The sequence below is a fragment of the Rhincodon typus genome, chromosome 11, assembly GCF_021869965.1.
Source record: "Rhincodon typus isolate 14 chromosome 11, sRhiTyp1.1, whole genome shotgun sequence".
NCBI classification, from domain to species: Eukaryota; Metazoa; Chordata; class Chondrichthyes; order Orectolobiformes; family Rhincodontidae; genus Rhincodon; species Rhincodon typus.
The window spans coordinates 31,828,380-31,847,591 of record NC_063342.1 but is presented as its reverse complement, the minus strand read 5'-3'; the positions used below and the strand labels follow the sequence as shown (position 1 = coordinate 31,847,591).

At 38.8% G+C, this 19,212-nt stretch overlaps 1 protein-coding gene across 1 annotated transcript in view; it reads right to left on the bottom strand.

Annotated features, from left to right (window-relative positions):
- The window catches only part of pou2f1b (POU class 2 homeobox 1b), a 134,561-nt gene that overhangs the window by 101,442 nt on the left and 13,907 nt on the right, over nucleotides 1-19,212 (bottom strand). Inside the window, exon 2 of the mRNA XM_048603084.1 lies at nucleotides 12,215-12,271. Coding sequence (XP_048459041.1) covers nucleotides 12,215-12,271 — 57 coding nt within the window. The remainder of the gene's footprint in view (nucleotides 1-12,214; nucleotides 12,272-19,212) is intronic.

The window sequence follows — 19,212 nt, the reverse complement described above, 5'->3', positions numbered from 1 at the left end:
AGTGAGTATTGGTCGTGTCTTTTTGTTGCTAGTTGGTGCTCATGTACTCTTGCGGCCAATTTTCTTCCTGTCTGTCCAATGTAATGTTTGTTGCGGTCCTTGCATGGAATTTTGTATATTATGTTGGTTCTGTCCATAGTGGGTAAGGGGTCTTAGGTTCAAGTTAGCAGTTGGCGAGTTGACGAGGGTTTGTGTGCTACTCTGATGCCCAATGGTCGTAGGGGTCTTGTGGTCAGTTCAGATATGTTCTTGATGTATGGTAGCATTATGAGTGCGTTAGGGCGTGCAGTATCTTCCTGTTGTTGTTTGGGTGATAGGCATCGTTGGATCCAGTTGTTCGGGTACCCGTTGTCCTTAAATACTTGGTGGAGGTACTCTTCTTTTTGGTGTAATTTTGGGTTGCTACAGTGTATTGTTGCTCGTTTAAATAGTATTTTTCACGCAACTTCATTTGAGAGTGTTAGCGTGGTTACTGCTGAAATTCAGTACTTGGTCAGTGTGTGTGACTTTTCTATGTACCTTCATCAGGAATTCCCCATTGGCCCTGTGTTCTACCATGAGATCCAGGAATGGGAGTTGTTCATTGTTTTCCTCTTCCCTGCTGAATTTGATGCTAGTGAGAGTGTTGTTTATTAGTTGGTGTGTCTCCTCTAGTTTGGTCCGTTTGATGATGACGCAAGTGTCGTCCACGTATCGGATCCATAGTTTGGGTTGAATTTGCAGAAGGGCCACGCTTTCAAGTCTCTGCATCACTGCTTCTGCTATTAGTCTGGAAATAGGTGACCCCATGGGTGTCCTGTTTTGATCTGTTCGTAGATTTGGCCATTAAAGGTAAAGTGGATCGTGAGGCATAGGTCCAGTAGTTTCAGCATGTTATCTGTGGAGAAGTTGTCACTTGGGTCTCGTTCTTTTAGTAGTGTTGCTAGTGTTTCTCTTGCCAGTGGTTTCTTATTCAATGTGAATAGGATGGTAACGTCAAATGACACCATGGTCTCGTCATCGTGTATTCTTATGTCCTTGAGGGATTTGAGGTACTCTTGGGCTGAGTGGATTCAATGCGGTGACTTGCTGACGAGGTGCTTTAGTCTTCGTTGTAACTCCTTGGCTAACCTATGTGTTGGTGTGCATGGGAGAGAGACTATGGGTCTGAGGGATACTTCCAATTTGTGTATTTTTGGGAGGCCATACAATTGGAGGGGGTGGTGTTTGTCCCTTCTGGTTTCATTTTTAGGTAGTCTGTTTTGTTGATTTGTCCGGGCTGTTTGAGTCTCTTTAGTGTGTTGATTATTTTGTTACCCAGTTGCGGTGTCGGGTCCATTTGCACTTGCCAGTATGTGTTCATGTCTGCGCTTTAGTGAGGTAGCCCCGTTTGTTTAGTATTACTGTCATGTGCCCTTCGTCCGCTGGTAGTATTATGAGGTTTTTGTCTTTTTGCAGTCCTTCTAGGCCCTTACCTTCTCCTCACTCTAGCCATGCCCCTCATTCCCTTATACACTTTATCAGGTCCTGTCTTATTTTGCTGCTCCAGAGAAACCAAGTCCAACCTTTCCGATCTTTCCTTATTACTCAGACAGAATTCTGGTAAATCTCTGCAGATTCTCTACAGCAATCACATCCTTCCTATAATGCATTGACCAGAAATGCATACATTTCTCCAGTTTGGAAAGTTAGCATTTTATACAGTTCCACCATAATCTCCAAGTTCCTATATTTGCTGCCTCAGTTAAATAAACACAAGTATCCCATATGACTTCTTAATCACATTAACCACCCACACTGCTATCTTCAAGTAGCTGTGGATATGCACACCAAGGTCCCTGTGATTTTCAGTACATTCCACAAACCGACCATTCATAGTATGTTTCCTCACCTTATTAGTGCTCCCTAACTGCATCCACACATACACACTTCTCTCGGTTGAATTCCATACACCACTCCTCTGCCCATGTGATATCCTCATGAAACTAACAGCTATCCTTCTCACTAGTTTTCGTGTCACCCACGAACTTCTTGATCGTAGCCCCTATATTTAACTTTAACCATTAAAGCACAAACAGCTCGGGCCTCAGCCTGAGCCCTACAAAACCCCACTGGGGTCAGATTTCCAGTCACAGAAATATCCCTGTGCTTACTGCCACTTAGCCAATTTTAGATCCAACATGCCCGCTTACCTTTGATTCCCTATTTCCCTGACTAGTCTGCCATAAGGTATCTTATCAAAAGCTTTGCTAATGCAAGTATCATTCATGTGACACAAATGCCAGTCATTACCATCACTGAATTCCCCGACTAACAACATCCTGGAGATCACCACTGATCAGAAACTTAAAACTGGACTAGCCATATAAATACAGTGGCTACAAAACCAGGTCAAAGGCTTGGAATCCTGCAGCAAGTAATTCACCCCCTAATTTCCCAAAGCCTGTCTACCATCGACAAGGCACAAGTCAGGAGTATGACGGAATACCTCCCATTTGTCTGGATGAATGTAGCTTAAACATTCAATAAACTTGATACCATCCAGGATAAAGCAGTCTGTTTGATTGGCAATATATTCACAAACATTCACTCCCTCCAGCCCCAAGGCACAGTAACAGCAGTGTGTACTATCCGGAAGATATAGTGCAGAACTTCACCAAGGCTCTTTAGACAGCATCTCCGAAACCAATGAAAAATATTTCCAACAAATAAGTGGAACTGCAGTGTAAAAATCTTAAAATTCTATCAAAAAATTATGAACAAAATGATTACTTTTTTTTTGCAAAACAAAAATCACTGTTTCCTAACACAATCTGCAAAAGAAGTTAAATCATTCAACTGAGTGAAATGTGACTGGTAGATTAAACAATTCAGCTATCTTCAGCTTCAAGTTGAATACTGTTTCCAAATTTTACATTGAGCTGGACTTTAAGACCTGATAACACCTGCTGAATTGGCTCCACACTTGTGAGGGGATACTGGGGCCTCTGCAGTTATTTGCAAATCCTTTCTGGCAATAGGTGAGATGCTAAAGAGGTGGAAGTTTGCTAAAGTTGTCCCATTATTAAAAAATGAAGGGTGGACTGGGTAATCACAGGCCTGTCATTCTAACTTTGGTGGTGGGAAAGTTATTAGAAGTAATTCTGAGGGACAGAACATATTTGCACATGGCGTGACACCGATTAATCAGGAGTATTGGTATAGATTTGTTAAAGGCAAGTCATGCACAACAAATTTGATTGAATTTTATGAGGATTTGTTGATGAGGTCTACATTTTTATTAATTCATTTATGAGATGTGGCCATCATCACTGGGCCAGTATTTATTGACTATGCCTAGCTGCCCTTGGCCAATGAGCTACCTGCTTGAACTGCTGTGGTCCATTTGGCTTAGGTAGAGCCATGATGCTACTTTGAGGGAATTTCACATTTTTGACCCAGCGGCAATTTGGGAATGGTTATATATTTCAAAGTCAGGATGGTAAGTGGCTTTGAGGAGAACTTGCAAGTGGTGGTGTTCCCATGTATCTCTGCTGCCCTTATCCTTCAAGGTGGCAGTGATCATGGTCACTGGGACATATGGATTTATCCACTTTGAAGTTGCAAAACCCCCTAGTACTTTCTAGCTCTCCTCTTGTTAAGTTCTTCTAAAATATTTCATAGTCTTCCACCTTAATGTCTCTACTTGTGTTGTCCTTTCCATTCTGAAAACTGACATATTATATTCATTCTCCAGATCCACATTACTGATTATCTCAAAAGGTCCTTAATGGTCCCATCTCTCCCGAGTTATTCTCTTGCTCATTATATATTTTTAAAAAACCCTTTCAGTTTTCCTTTATTCTACTTGGTTACGGTTTCTTGTGTAGTCTTAGCTTTCCTAATTTCTTCCCAACACGTTATATACTCCTCTAGTGGCTCTGCTATATTGAACCCTCAGTATCTGACATTCTTCTCAGAGGGTAGCGAACTTGGAAAATTCTTTATTACACAGGGCTATGGAGGTAGGGTTGTTAACTATATCGAAGGCTGAGATACAAAGTTTTTATTCAGCAAGGGATAAAGGTTTTGGGGAGAAAGTGGAGATATGGAGTTAAGGATTATCAGATCAGCTATGATCTAATTAAATGGTCTGCTTCTGCTCATATGTCTTAAGATCTTATAAACTTCTCTTTTTTTTTTAAACCTGCAAGTAGTTGGTCCGAGTCCACTTGGGCCAAATTGCATCCTATCTTGGTACAATTAGCCTTTCCCATTTAGAACTTTTACTCCTAGCCCATCTTTACCCATAACTATCCTAAATGTAAGTGAGTTATAGTCACTATCTCCAAAGTGCTCCCTTACTCATAGACCTTCCATCTATCTGGACTCATTCTACCTGCTCCTCTCTGCCAAGATAGAGTAAATTTTCTGCATTTACCTGTCAAAGTACAGAGGTATGGTGATTTGACTTGTCCAACAGTGGACAGCAAATTGAGATGCTGAAATACTGCCAGGTCCAGCTTGGAAGAACCCAAACACAAAAATGTTAATTACCACTTTCACCTTCACAGCAACAGGCAATCCTGCCCTTGCCTTGCTAAGATTGTGGCTGTGGTTGCACTAGGTGGCAGTTTTCAAGGAGGCCATATTCAGTGAAGCAGAGATGTCTGATACACCGTTCCTCATTGAGGCTCAGGATAGGAAAATTGCTCCCTGGGCATCCTGGGGCGACATGGTCGCCTGGTGAGAGACATCCGCTTATTTTTAGCAGACGGTTTTCCTCTGTATTATCTCTGCCCATTTTTCCTAATCATGCTGTAGTCCGAGCAATATGAATATAACTGGAACCATGTATGAGAACAAGTGGCTTGTGCAGAATCCTTGAAATCAGGGCAAAAGCCTTTAGCAGGAGCCATCGACTGCAGCAACTTTTGGCAAGTCTAGTAATCACCATTCACCTTTATAATTGCAGCAGTCAGCAGAAATCAAACATCAACTAACTTGAAAGCAGTTTATGATCCCTTTAAATAAAACACTGATGGGGCCTCTTGAGGTGTAACGGTAATGTCCCTGCCCCTGGACCGAGAGATCCGGGTTCAAGTCCAACCTGCTCCAGAGGTGTGTAAAAACATATCTGAACAGGTTGATTAGAAAAACAGGTGAAATTTTTAAAAATGCTGATAGGTATGTGGGTAGTGTCCCTACACCAGTCAAGGAGGCCTGGGTTCAAGTCCCACGTGCTCAAGAGCTGCGTAATAGCATCGTTGAACAGGTTGATTCGAAAAATTGGTTAAATAATAAAAATATTAAAAATGGTGATGAGCCCTCTTGTGGCACAGTGGTAGTGTCCCTACCCCTGGTCTGGGAGGGTCAGGTTCAAGTCCTACCTGCGCGAGAGGTACGTAATAACATCTCTGAACAGGCTGATTAGAAAAATATGCTAAGTTGAAAAAATAAAATGCTGATGGAATGCTCTATCTGCTACTGAACCTATCATGACTAATGCAAAGCTTAGAAAAGCCAGCAGCTGGAGTAGTCTTGAGCTCCAAAATGATAACTGTTAATATCAAATCAGTGTTGCACGCTAAGTAATGTTACAACATGCCTACCCTGTCTACTTCTGGTGCACACATCAGTACCCACATTGCTTTGCACCAGATGCTATTTTGGAAGCAAAATTGTATGAGTAGCACTGAAAAGTTAGGCTCCAAAAAGTTAAATAAAATTCATCTTTTTAAATTACGGGTCCAAAAATTGGCAGAAAAACATGGAAATGCAATTGTGGTTTAAGTGAACATTTTCTATAAATCCAACCCTGTTGACAGGAAAATAGTTCCCCATTCTTTTACAATCCAGTTACTCCCCAAACCCAGTTTTCAGGTTTTGTTCAATGGCTTGATAATGCCAATTAGAATCAATAAAATTTAGTATTATTGATTTCAAACAAACATTTTTTTCAGGTATTTAAGATTAGTATTTATGCAGCTGCAGTCATCTATAGGCAAAATGACATACTTTCAACTTTTTTTTGCTGAACTCTGTACGGACTTCTTTTCATCTTTATGATTTCACTGAAGAACTAGAATTCCTGCCTCGTGTGAAGAAGACTCATATTCTTGTTAATTGGAAACATGGATTTTAAAGTAGAGGTAAAAGGGTTTTTGGTTTTACTTCTCTGAAGAGGACAATATGTTAAAAAGGTTAGAAAGTCTTTTTGACTAAAGCTCAAAACAACACTGCCAAGAAAAGCATGTGACTTAAACTAAACGGTTAGATAAGCAACCTGGGAAGATAACTGCTGAAGTACTTCCTAAGTTGCAATTTTACAACCTACAAAGAAAGGGGCAAGGGGAATAAGCAGGTTCAGTTTGGAAGAGGAGAACAATACCAGCAGAAAGGCAGTTTTAGTTCTGACAATCTCCAGGCTCGAGGTGAAAAAGCCTCAGTTTTTCTGATAGTTAAATGAGCATAATCAATGAGTCAGTCTATGTCTACCTGTCTACAGCGCATCTTGTAGATGGCATACAGTATTCTAGTAACCCTCAAGACCTATTTAGATGAACATCAAGTATCAAAAATCTGAGAAGCAGCAATTCCAGCAAATGTCTATACCTGACAAAGAAGTTACACGAGAGAAAAACGATCACGTGGAAAAGGTACTACTTTAGGCAGGTAGTGGGGAAACCGTAAACATCATTTAAAACTTTGCCTTCTATTTCAATGCCAGATTTCAAAGAACAATTTAGTAGGGTCTCGGTACTGTAAAGGAACCCTATCTAAACAGTGGAAATCATATCTTATAACACTTACAGATATTTCAACAAGGTTTTCTGTGATAGTACCTCTGGAAAAAATTCAGCAAAAATGGAAAACTTAGCTGCATTTTGCTTTAAAACATCGAATATCCAAATAAATACAATCAGTGCAAGGTGCAAATTTTATGCCACAAATATTCAAAAAATTAATGAACAGTTTGGGAATTTTAAAAAAATCAGCTTCAGCTTATCATCCATAATCTCAAGGAGCAATGGATAGATGAAACTTCAAAGAATATATTTACAGTTCATTGTCAAAAGGAGATTTACCAGGATACTGCCTGAGCTGCAGAATCTGAGCGATGAGGAAAGACTTCATAGCTCCAAAGAAAATAATCCTGGTCTATGAAATTTGAATGAAGATTGAGGATAGGGTGGTTAGGAAGGCACTTTTTCTATTAGTAGAGGGATCAACGACCGGAGGCTTTTTAAAAATTTGTTTATGGGATGTGGGCATCACTAGCTGGACCAGCAATTAATGCCCAACCCTAACTGGCCAAAGGGCAGATAAAAGACTCTCACTGCCGCGAGTCTGGAGTCACATTTAGGCCACATCAGGTAAGGATAGCAGATTTCCTTCCCTGAAGGACATCAGTCATTATTGAACAAGATGGATTTTTCCTGATAATCCGTAATGGTTTCATGATATCATTAGACTCTTATTTCCAGATTACTGAATTCAAGTTCCACCATCTGCCATGATGGGATTTGAACAGGTCCCCAGAACATTATCTGGGTCTCTGTACAAGTAGTCTACTGATAAATCAATTGCCGATGGCCTCGTAGACTAAGATAACGAGGTAAAAGGCAGAAAGTTGATTTTTTTTTCATTCAAAGGGTGGTGGAAGTCTAGACCTCACTGCCTGGTTGAACCAAAAACTCTTGCACCATTTAAGCAGCATTTAGATATTACTTGCCATAGTTCAAAGGGCCATTTAAGGGTCAAACTCCAGAATATGGAATTAGTGCAGTCAGATCTTTTGCTAACTGGCATAGACACAATGTGCTGAATGGCCTCCTTCTATAAACACCTGTAATTTTATTAACATCCCAATGATTGGGATAATGGAAGCTCCCTGTCAGTGTTCATCTTTAGGGGTGTCCTTTATGAGTCCATAGGATTCAGGCTCTTTGAACTGATATAAGGATATGAGGTGAAAGGACTGAAGAAAAGAATAATAAACCAAAGCTCAGAGACTACACTTCAAATTTGTGTCTAAAGTTTCAGCAAAATAACCAAAGCAGGCATGTTGGCCAAAAAGTGCTCACCAAACAATAAAAATGATAAAAAAAAAACCAAAGCTGGGACTTTTCTTGCTGGAGACTAGGTATTAGCATAATAATCCTCCTTTGCAGAACCATTAGAAGCAAGGTTCTCTGGACTTTATCAAAAAGAAACTCAATGATATGAATTATGTATTGAGTATGCCAAACAGGAGAAAGAATTGACAACTTTTTCATGTTAATATGTTAAAACAGTACTATGGCAGGGGGAATAGTCAGGAGAAAAGTATATTTATAGTCAAGAAGATGAAATAAAAATATCAGAAAAATTTTAAAATGAATCAAATTCCTAAATCAACTCTTCAGTGATCAGGTGACATAGCATGGAGGTGCTTAAAAAGTGAGGTGGATTATTATGCATTCCTTCATAAAACTATATTGAAGCGACTTACAGGACTATCATAGACTCACAAATCAATTTGTTAAAAAAGGGGAGGAAAAATGTCTTTTGTTATACATGTTGTTAGTTTTGGGATGTGTTACTGTGGGTGTGACCCACTGTACAAAATGCTTTTGACAACGACGTCTGGCCCTTTGTATCTGCACCAGCTCCTTAAAAGAGCAATTTTAATCAGGTACTTTAATTCTGTTCCCCTTCCCACTGCCACATCTGTGGAATGATTCTTGGAAAGAGATGATTTCCACACCCTAACACCAGCCCACCCACTTACCCCAACATACCAAAGTGTTTGAGGTTGAAAGGAGAGGTTGGCAATGGGGAAAATGGGCCAGCGTACTGGGATTGTCCAGTGAACTTTCGCAGTTGGAAGGGGGGTTGGTTGTGAAGGGATTGGTGGAGGGATGTTGCAACTGCCAAGCAGATTCTCCTGTAGTGGATGGGCAAGGGTTGTGGACAGACAGCTTGTCTGTGGTAGTTGACCAGTAAGATAGAAGTTAGCAGCAGGAGAGAGAGCAGGAGGGAGGGTATGCTTACAGACTCAAATCAATTAGTTCATGGGAGGGAAAAGATCAAGTTCGTGATGGACATTACATTATTGAACGTAATCTACTAGCTGAAGCCATTTAATATGATGGTGCTGAATCCAGATGGATCACAACGATTACGTGCTGTTTTCTGGAAGTTGACAAGGTAACAAAGCAGGATTCAAATTTGATTCCACAAGTGGAGGATTGTATCAAGAGGATTAGACAAGCATGATTTGTTATAAAAAATGACTTGTTCAGAGTATTGGCAAGTTCCATTTACTGATACAAAAACGTATCAGCTTTTCTCACATTGGATGGACTTTATCAATTTAAAGTCATGCCATTTGAAATGAAACATGTACATACAACTTTTCAACAATTCCGTTGTAGATTATACAACTCTGTCATATTCACAGATAACAACAGTTCAGCCAAATGTGAGAAGAATATCTACACTTAAGCAAATTGTTTGGTCAGTTACAAAGTGTCGATGTGGTCATAAATTTAGCTAAAGTTACTTAATTGTGCCGTAAAAGGGGATAATGTCAAATCATACCTAAAGAATCAAAAGTAAGAATTACTTTTGATTTTCCTACACCTAAGACAACATAAAAATTCTGCAATGTATTGGCATGAGTGAATTTTATTGGAGGTTTGTTCTGAATTTCAGCATCCTGGAGACTACTTTGACATGTTTTTGAAGAAAAGCAAGACATTTGACTGGCCAAATGTATATCAGCATACCTTTGACAACATCAAATTATGACAAGCCATTTAAAATGGTTGTCAATGCCAGTAACATTGGTGTTGATGCAGGCAGACAAGACGAGAAATAAACAAAAAATTATTTATTTTTCTAGGAAACCGAATTCGTGCCAACAGAAATACGATATTTTCAAGTCCACATATCAAAGAAGTCTGCAGGGACTATAATCTGTATGGATGATCATCCTTTCATTTTCCTGGAATTAGTTTTTTTGAAGTTTAACATTAGAACCATATCATTTGAAATGATTCCTTTTGCAGGAAATGACAACATTATAGTGGACACTTTATCAAAAGCAAACATGGAAGGAAATAAATGTAATCAAACTGGGCTTGAGCAGAAAATGATAGTTATGAAACATTTTTATGGGTTTAATGTAAATATATTAAAAACTGCCATAAAACAGAAATAGTGTTGAGGAAATTTTGATACAGTATTTATCTGTGCATGCACAGAGAGATGAAGGTTTATAATATGTTACTAGAGAACTTGAATTCTAATGGACATAACAGGGTTTTTGGTTTTATGTCTGTTTTTCAGAAGTCAGAAAATCATTTTGTGAATTCATATAGTGAACTCAAAGCTGCACTTCCAAGAAAGCATGTGACCTAACCTAAACGCCTAGCTAAGTTACCTGAGATAACTTAGTAAACACTTTGAGTAGTTATATTTTCATAACCTGTAGAAAAAGTAGGGAAAGGGCATATGTAGTTTCAGTTTAGAACAAAAAGAAGATTTTAATTTTGGCATTGTCCAGGTCATCAATACTGGAAAGACGTCTTAAGCTGTTTTAGCAGTCCAGTTAGACAGAGTAAGAAAAGCTTGTGGCTTTATGCTTACATGATCAGTAAGAAAAATCAGTGAGTTAGCCTGTTTCTGTGTGCCTGTGGGAGAGAATCACAACTGGTAAATGTGCACAGAAAAGCTTGCAATCTCATCAGTCAACGAAGATATTTTAAGACAACAGGAGTGGCACTTCACAGGGTTTGAGTATCTGTAAAGGATATTGCTAAGAAAAAGCTGAAATGTTATTTTTGATGTTTATGATAAAATCTTTCAAAATTGACACATATATACCTATTTATTTTTTCATTTTGCATAATGAACATTTATTATTCTATTAAAAACCTCTTAGGAATATGTTCAGTAACTGACTACTAACTAATCTACAAAAAAAAATGATCTATCAAGCCAGGTTTCACTGTGGAATCTCATTTGTCTAGTATAACCATCAGTTGGAATCATACCACTAGTGTAAACAAGGTATAATCAGGAAATCACTGTAACAGTTCAATAAAACAGTGCTAGTATTGATCTACCAATACATTCAAATGATACTTTGGGATGCAAGGAAAGACTGCTAGGTTTAACTCTTGAGGAAGAGCGAGGGAGCTATATGCTGATATAAATAAGGTGGTTTGGAAGGTGTGAGAATAGAACACAAAATGGGAATATCAAACGATAGTTAGTGCAAGAGGTGGTGCCTTACTAAAAAAGAAAGTTTGGCATAGGTGTAGCTGCTAAGAAAGCACTTAATTTTAATTAAAAAGTACTTGTGGGATGTGAGTATTAGTCTGAGATGTTGATACAGCTAAAGCAAACTAAATTAAATATCTTGCAAAGTGTAAACTACATATCTTAAAATTCCAAATTTTCCAGATATCCTAGAAATGAATTAATAATGTTGTCCTTTGATAAAATTTGAACCTTCAGGCTTTCATGTTCTTAGTTCTCTCCAAAATGAATACTGAGTATACCTAAAGTGGAAGTGTTTTGGATTAATCGCCACCTCAATATGGCTGTGTGGAATTAATCCTACCAGTTCTTTTACTATAAAGATTCAAGATTGTTTACAATAATCAAATCATTAAGCTGTTAACATTTCTGCAATCACTGCATTTAACAGCACAAAAAACACAAGTGTGAAATACAATAGGTATTCATTTTTGAACCTTGACCCTGATGTTCACTACTCTGAGTATTTCTACATTTTCTATTATTTCATATGAAATACAATCCCAGCTTGCCAAAAGTCTTTTCCAATGCAAAGACTTACAGCAATTAACTACAATACTTAATTTTTTGTTTTCAGCTCTAATATCAATGTTTAGTATAAACTAAATGATGAATTATGTCTATTACACCCAAGATAATTGCAGCACAAGGGTTGCAAACAGCCTGTTTCGAGAGATAAATTCGTTTGCCATTGTTAGTCTTCTCAAGATTGAAATTTGCCATGGCAACCATGACAGTTTCTTTTGGGAAAGCAAAAAAAGTGACAAAAGGTCATTTCCTTTGCAACAAATAGTCTTTCTTTTCCCCGATAGGAAAACACAGTTTTGCCCTTTCACCAAACAAGGCAGCTAATTCTACCCCGTCCTTACCCATTATAACTCCACATAATAATGGAAACATTTTAGAACAAAACAGGCTGATTATCTAGAATGATAAAATATATTACCTGTAAATTTAATGTTTGTGAAGCAGTTGGCTGCAAAGTTGTTCCAGCAAGTTGTACCTGCAACAGAAACAGTAAAAAAAAAACTTATAATTGTGTTCTGTGAGCCAATTTATTAGGAGACAAGGATTTCAATTGCCAAATATACAGAACAGAATCGTGGAATCCCTACAGTGCTGATAGAGGCCATTAAACCCGCGTCTGCACTGACCCTCCAAAGAGCATCCTACCCAGAGTCACCCGACTCATCTAACCTCACATTTACCATGGTTAACCCACCAATCTACATATCCTTAGACGTAATGGTAAATTTAGCATGGCCAATCCACCTAAGCTGCACACCTTTGGACTGTAGGAGACACCAGAGTACCTGGCAGAAACCTATGCAGACACAGGGAGAACATGCAAACCCTACCGAAGGCCAAAAATTAACCCAAGATCCTGGTGCTGTGAGGCAACGGTGTTAACCACTATGCCACCATATTGCCCAATGTCTATCTACAAGAAATTAATTTCCTTTTAGGTTATAAATGTTCTAATCTTGTCCTGTGTTAGCATTTCTTTTATTTTCCTTTAAAAAAATACAATTTAATATGGCGCAAATTACTTTTCACTACTCTGACCGTAAGCAAGCAGTCTTCAGCAAAGTCTCACCTTTATCCTCTTACACCTCATTCAAATTCGAGCTTTAATACCATTATTTTGGGAACTATTAACATTTTTCAAAATCCAAACATAGAGTCATAGAGCTGTACAGCAAGAAACAGACCCTTCAGTCCAACTCGTCTACGCCGACCAGCTATCCTAAATTAATCTAGTCCCATTTGCCACCATTTAGCCCTCTAAACCCTTCCTATTCATACACCCGTCCAAATGCGTTTTAAATGTTGCAATTTAACCAGCCTCCAACACTTTCTGTGGCAGCTCATTCCATACATGCACCACCCTCTGCCTGAAAAGGTTGCCCTTAGGCTCCTTTAAATCTTTCCCCTCTCACCTTAAACCTATGCCTTCTCGTGTTGGACTCACCCACCCTGTGGAAAAGACCTAGTCTATTCACCTTATCCAGTGCCCTTCATAATTTTATAAACCTCTATAAAGGTCACCCCCTCAGCCTCCATGCTCCAGAGAAAATAGCCCCAGACTATTTAGCTTCTCCTTGTAGCTCAAACCCTCCAACCATGGCAACATTCTTATAAATCTTTTCTGAACCCTTTCAAGTTTCACAACATCCTTCCTATAGCAGGGAGACCAGAATTTCACGCAGTATTCCAACACTGGCCTAACCAATTCCTATACAGCGACAACATGTCCTTCCAACTCCTAAACTCAATGCATTGCCCAATAAAGACAAGCATAACAAATGCCTTCTTCACTATCCTGTTGACCTGGGACTCCACTTTCAAGGAACTATGAACCTGCACTCCAAGGTCTCTTTGTTCAGCAACACTCACCATAACCTTACTATTAAGCGTCAAAGTCCTGCCCTGATTTGCTTTTCCAAAATGTTTAACAAACAGAATTACACAAGATTTGAAATTCTTTACACAAAGAACAGTTTATTGTATATAAAAATAAAGCATAAAGTTAACACAACAGTTTTAAACAATGTCATGGATTCAGTTCTATTTTTTAACAGCACACCACCACACCTCCCACCCATCCCTGCTTAATGTATAAAAATTCCCTAATATAAGAATCTTAAGAGGTGCATTTACTTCTTTAGAAACCATGCTAAAGATATGTCACAGTCCTCTGGAAATCCTCTCAGTATGCAAGTTAAGATTTTATAGTGATCAGATTTTTTTGGCTAAATGACCCTCCAACTTTCCTTTAAGATATCATGACTATCAATGTTGACTGCATTTTGCTCCAAGACATTACACATGAACAAGGAACAAGAGTAGGTCACTTATCATTTCTAGCCTGCTCTGCAATTCAATATGATCATAGCTGATCTGATTTTAACCTCAACTCTACTTTCCTGCATATTCCCAATAATCTTTCATTCCTTTGGTACTCAAGAATCTATCCACCTCTGCCTTAAAAGTATTTAAAGATTCTGCACCCTATTATCTCTTCAGGAAGGGAATTCCAAAGATTCACAACCCTCTAAGTGAAAAAAATATTTCCTCACCTCTGTCTGAACTGGACAATGCCTTTTTTTAAAAAAAAATCAATGACTATTGCAAGGACCACTGTAGATTTCTTTCTTAGCCTCAGGTTTGGTTAATCTTCCAGCTGCTTTTACTTTCACAAAATCCAAACTGAGCTCAAGCCACTGTCCATAATTCATGCACCAAATAGTAGTCTCTCTGCAGGCCTGTTTAACATTAAACTTCTTTGGCTATCCAACTCTAAGTTGCAGTTTACATTAAACCAAAACTGCAACTGTTTGCTTTCTGAGCTAATGCAAACAAAAGAACCTTCAGCCACAGAGCTGCCCCGCTCTACAATATGTCTGCAGATCTCTTGGCACAGAAATACAAATTAGCTGTTTACCTTCAATATAACTCCAAATTTTTCACCCATCTGTATAATTTATATCTAACATGGAGTAATGGAGTTGCTGGACACGTAGAAATATATTCAAAATAATTAGAATTACAGAATCAGATTTTCATAACAGCTTGAAACAATACTGAGCTCTTCTTCCATCACCTTCAACCCCAGACTCACCTCTTTTGCGAGACATAACCAACTACCAACCCTCACCCCACTGCAGAACTTCTTGTCTTCAGAGATTTTGTCCCATCTAGACTTCTCTGACATCATACACTTTTATAAGCTTTCAATAGGAACTGTGAATTTGTCACCTCCAGTTCTCTATTCTCCTTACTCTAACTTATTCTGAATCTACAGCACTCCCTTTTTCAGGTTCAACTTGATTAAAACTACCTCCAAATCTATAGTCAACACATCTCTCTCCTGCAAAATTGGAAGGATAACCCTCAAATAGTTTCTCCTACCTCTCATTATGAGACAGGTACTGTAAATCTAACCGTGATGTCCTAGACCATTACTGATCTTATTTCCACAGAGAAATGTCCACTGATGGTCTCTAACAACATACAGACTTCTATCTCATTCCCAAGATCCACAAAGCATAACTGACATGGTAAACTCATCATTTTAGCTGTTCTTAGAGTCACAGAAATGTACAGCACGGAAACAGACCCTTCAGTCCAACTCGCCCACACTGACCAGATACCTAAATTAATCTTATTCCATTCGTCAGCATTTGGCCCAGTTCCCTCTAAATCTTTCCTATTCACCACCAGATGCCTTTTAAATGTTACTTTTGTACCAGCCTCCACCACCTCCTGTGGCAGCTCATTCCATACATGTACCACCTTCTGTGTGAAAAAGGCCCTTTTAAATCATTCCCCCTATACCTTAAACCAATGCCATCTAGATATGGACACCCCCACCCTGGAAAAAAGACCTTGGCTATTCATCCTATCCACGCCCCTCATAATTTTATAAATCTCTGTAAGGTGACCCCTCAGCTTCTGATGCTCCAGGGAAAACAGACCCAGCCTGTTCAGCCCCTCCCTATAGCTCAAATCCTCCAATCCTTGTAAATCTTTTCTGAACACTTTCAAGTTTAACAACACCTTCCCTATAGCAGGGAGACCAGAAGTGAACACCGTATTTCAAAAATGGCCTAACCAATGTCCTGTAGAGCCGCAACATGACATCCCAATTCCTGTATTCAATGCACTGACCAATAAAGGCAAGCATACCAAATGCCTTCTTCACTACCGTGTCTACACGTGACTCTGCACCTCAAGGTCTCTTTGCTCGGCCACAATCCTAAGGACCTTACTGTTAAGCATGTAAGTCCTGCCCTGATTTGCCTTTCCAAAATGCAGCACCTCACATTTACCTAAATTAAACTCCATCTGCCACTTTTCAGCCCATCGGCCCACCTGCTCAAGGTCGTATTGTACTCCGAGGTAACCTTCTTTGCTATCCACTACACCACCAATTTTGGTGTCATCTGCAAATTTACTAACCATACCTCCTGTAATCACATCCAAATCATTTATGTAAATGACAAAAATGACTACCGATCCCTGTGGCACACCGTTGATTACTGGCCACCAGTCCAAAAAGCAACCCTCCATCACCACCCTGTCTCCTGCCTTCAAACCAACTTTGTACCCAAATGGTCAGTTCCCCCTGTATTCCATGTGATCTAATCTTTCTAAACAGTCTACCATACGGAACCTTGACAAACGTTTTACTGACATCCATACAGAAAAAGTCCACCATGCTGCCTTCAATCTTTTTCAAAAAACTCAATCAAGTTAGTGAGACATGATTTCCTATGCACAAAGCAATGTTGACCATTCCTAATCAGTCCTTGCCTTTCCAAATACGTGTAAATCCTATCCCTCAGAATCCCCTCCAATATCATACCCATCACTGATGTCAGGCTCGTCAGGCTCATCAGTCTATAGTTCCTGGGATATTCCTTACCACCTTTCTTAAATAACGACACTACGTTAGCCAACCTCCAGTCTACCAGCACCTTGCCCTTGAATACTGATAACAGAAATATCTCAAAAGCTCTTGCTCCATGTAACACATTTATTCCTATACCAATTTTTCCTTCTCCTCTTGTCCAATCTCTTCCAACAACTCTTTAACAGTTTCCTGTACTAAATGTCTGCTTCTCACCATGGACATCTAGTTCCCCTGAATCTCGATACCCCATCAAGACAGCCTGCAAATTCTCTGCTTTTTCCTTAAGCGGATGCTTAAGTAGTTCCTATCCACCACCGCTCTCCTCTTCAACCAACATCACTTAAAAAACACAATTATTTGGTTATTATCACAATGCTGTTTTCTGAGAGTCTGCTGGGTGCAAATTAACTGTTTTGTTCCTATATTATAATAATGACTGGACTTGAAATTGTTTCAATAATTGTGAAGCATTTGAGGTCCTGAGTTTATGACAGATAAATGCAAGTCATTCTTTCTTATACAGTCACTACAGTATTACACTGACCATCTCCTCTGATTTCACTCACTGGTTTCAAATGAAAGGAATCAATATGGGATTCAAGTCAGATCTAGTTTTGCCTGCCATTTTATGGGATATTTGGTCTTTTTTTGTTCCAGTCTTGTTCTGTTCCAGTCTTGTTCTGGTCCTCTCATTCATCACATGCAGAATGCCTGTTCGGTCTAAAAATGGGATCATGCTTTTGTTTGCTTAACACTTTATTTAATAAAAACTGAAAGAACTGTGGATGCTGTAAATCATGAACAAAAACAGAAGTTGCTGGAAAAGCTCAAAAGGTCTGGCAGCATCCATGAAGAAAGAAGAATTAGAGTTAATGTTTCGGATCTGGTGATCCTTCCTCAGGAACACTCAACATTAAACATCTTCCTCAGGAAGGGTCACCGGACCCGAAATGTTAATTCCTGATTCTTTTCTTCACAAATGCTGCCAGACCTGCTGAGCTTTTCCGACAACTTCTGTTTTTGTTTAACATTTTACTTCTCCACCCTAATCCCACTGTGATCACTTCTACTGTCCCAATAAAGCTCAAGGTACAGTACCCTAGCTTTCACTTAGGCACTTTATAACCTTCTGAGCTCAACGCTGAATTCAAACATTTCAGATCATAACAGCAGTACCTTCAGACATCAATTGATGGCAATGGTTCTGTAGAACATAGACTGTCATGCTGTGCTGTCTCCTAGCCCATTCTTTTATAGCTCTCTCCTGGCTTGCTGTGCGATCTTCCACATCCTTTATAACTTTTTCTGGTTCCTGGTTTGATCAACTGATCTAGCTCCGTAAAAAGTTAATGCTTGCACTCAGTATTACAATTTTTCATTTTATATTTAATATGGATTAAAACTGGTAACCAAAATTGAAAAATGGAAGTCTAATTTTTCATGATTGGTAGTCTGTTTAGCAATGGTCTAGGAGTATACAACAAATTCACTTTCAGTGACATTTCACCTGAAATGAAAGTAAATGACCCAAGGAATCACTTAGATGGATGTCCACTGAAGTGGTCAACGCAAAATGCTAAGTTCAATAATCCAAAACATTGGTGTCATCTCTACCCAATCTCACTAAGTTCTTCTTCATGGTGGATGTTATGGACCAGGCAAGATCCCCTCAAAATATTTTAAGAAGGTAGCCCAGACCCTAACTTTTCCTTATTTTAAAGGCAGATGTGAAGTGGGTGTTCCACGTGTGATGCAACTGGGCAAATCACTTAGCTTTAAGCAAAACAAAATTTATTTAAACACTACAATTGAAACACTAACAAAAGAAAGCTGAATTTAGAGTAACATAACTATTGGAAAACCTAACTGACCCAATATAGTAACTTAACTAATTAACTGTTCCACTATAGTAACATCCCATAAACACACGCCTTGGCAAAAAGATAAATTCAAACGCAGATTCTTCCAGGTAGGAGGGAACAACATCCAGAGAGAGATTTCAGAGAAAGTCAGCGGAATCCTTTACCAAAGTTTGCAACACTTCTGGTACTAAAACATTTTGTGACTGCTACAGCTAAAAAAAACTAGAAAACTCCTGAACTGGGAGAATTGGCCACTCCACTTCCATTGTTAAACGTTACTCCCTAGTCTCTTCAGCACCTCTACCTTTACAACCTCTCTTCAAAAAAAAACCAGGAACATAATGACCTTTATAAAGTGACAGCATAATCACAAAAGGACACTCAATATTAAACATCTCCAAATATGTTTTTACATGTAGCCAACCGAAACAATGGTACTTATCACTCATCACATACAAAAAATTTTTGTTTAGTATTTCTTTCTGATCATCTGGTCATTTTGGAAAGTGTACAGCTCCAAATTAAATAAATTCAGATAGCTTTTACACAATTTACTGCATTTGTGATAAGTTACCAGCTACAAGCAGAAATGAATAAATGAAAATTAAAATTACTCTTTGTTTTATTTTTAATGTTGTATGTCCCATGTCCAGCAAATTAATAATG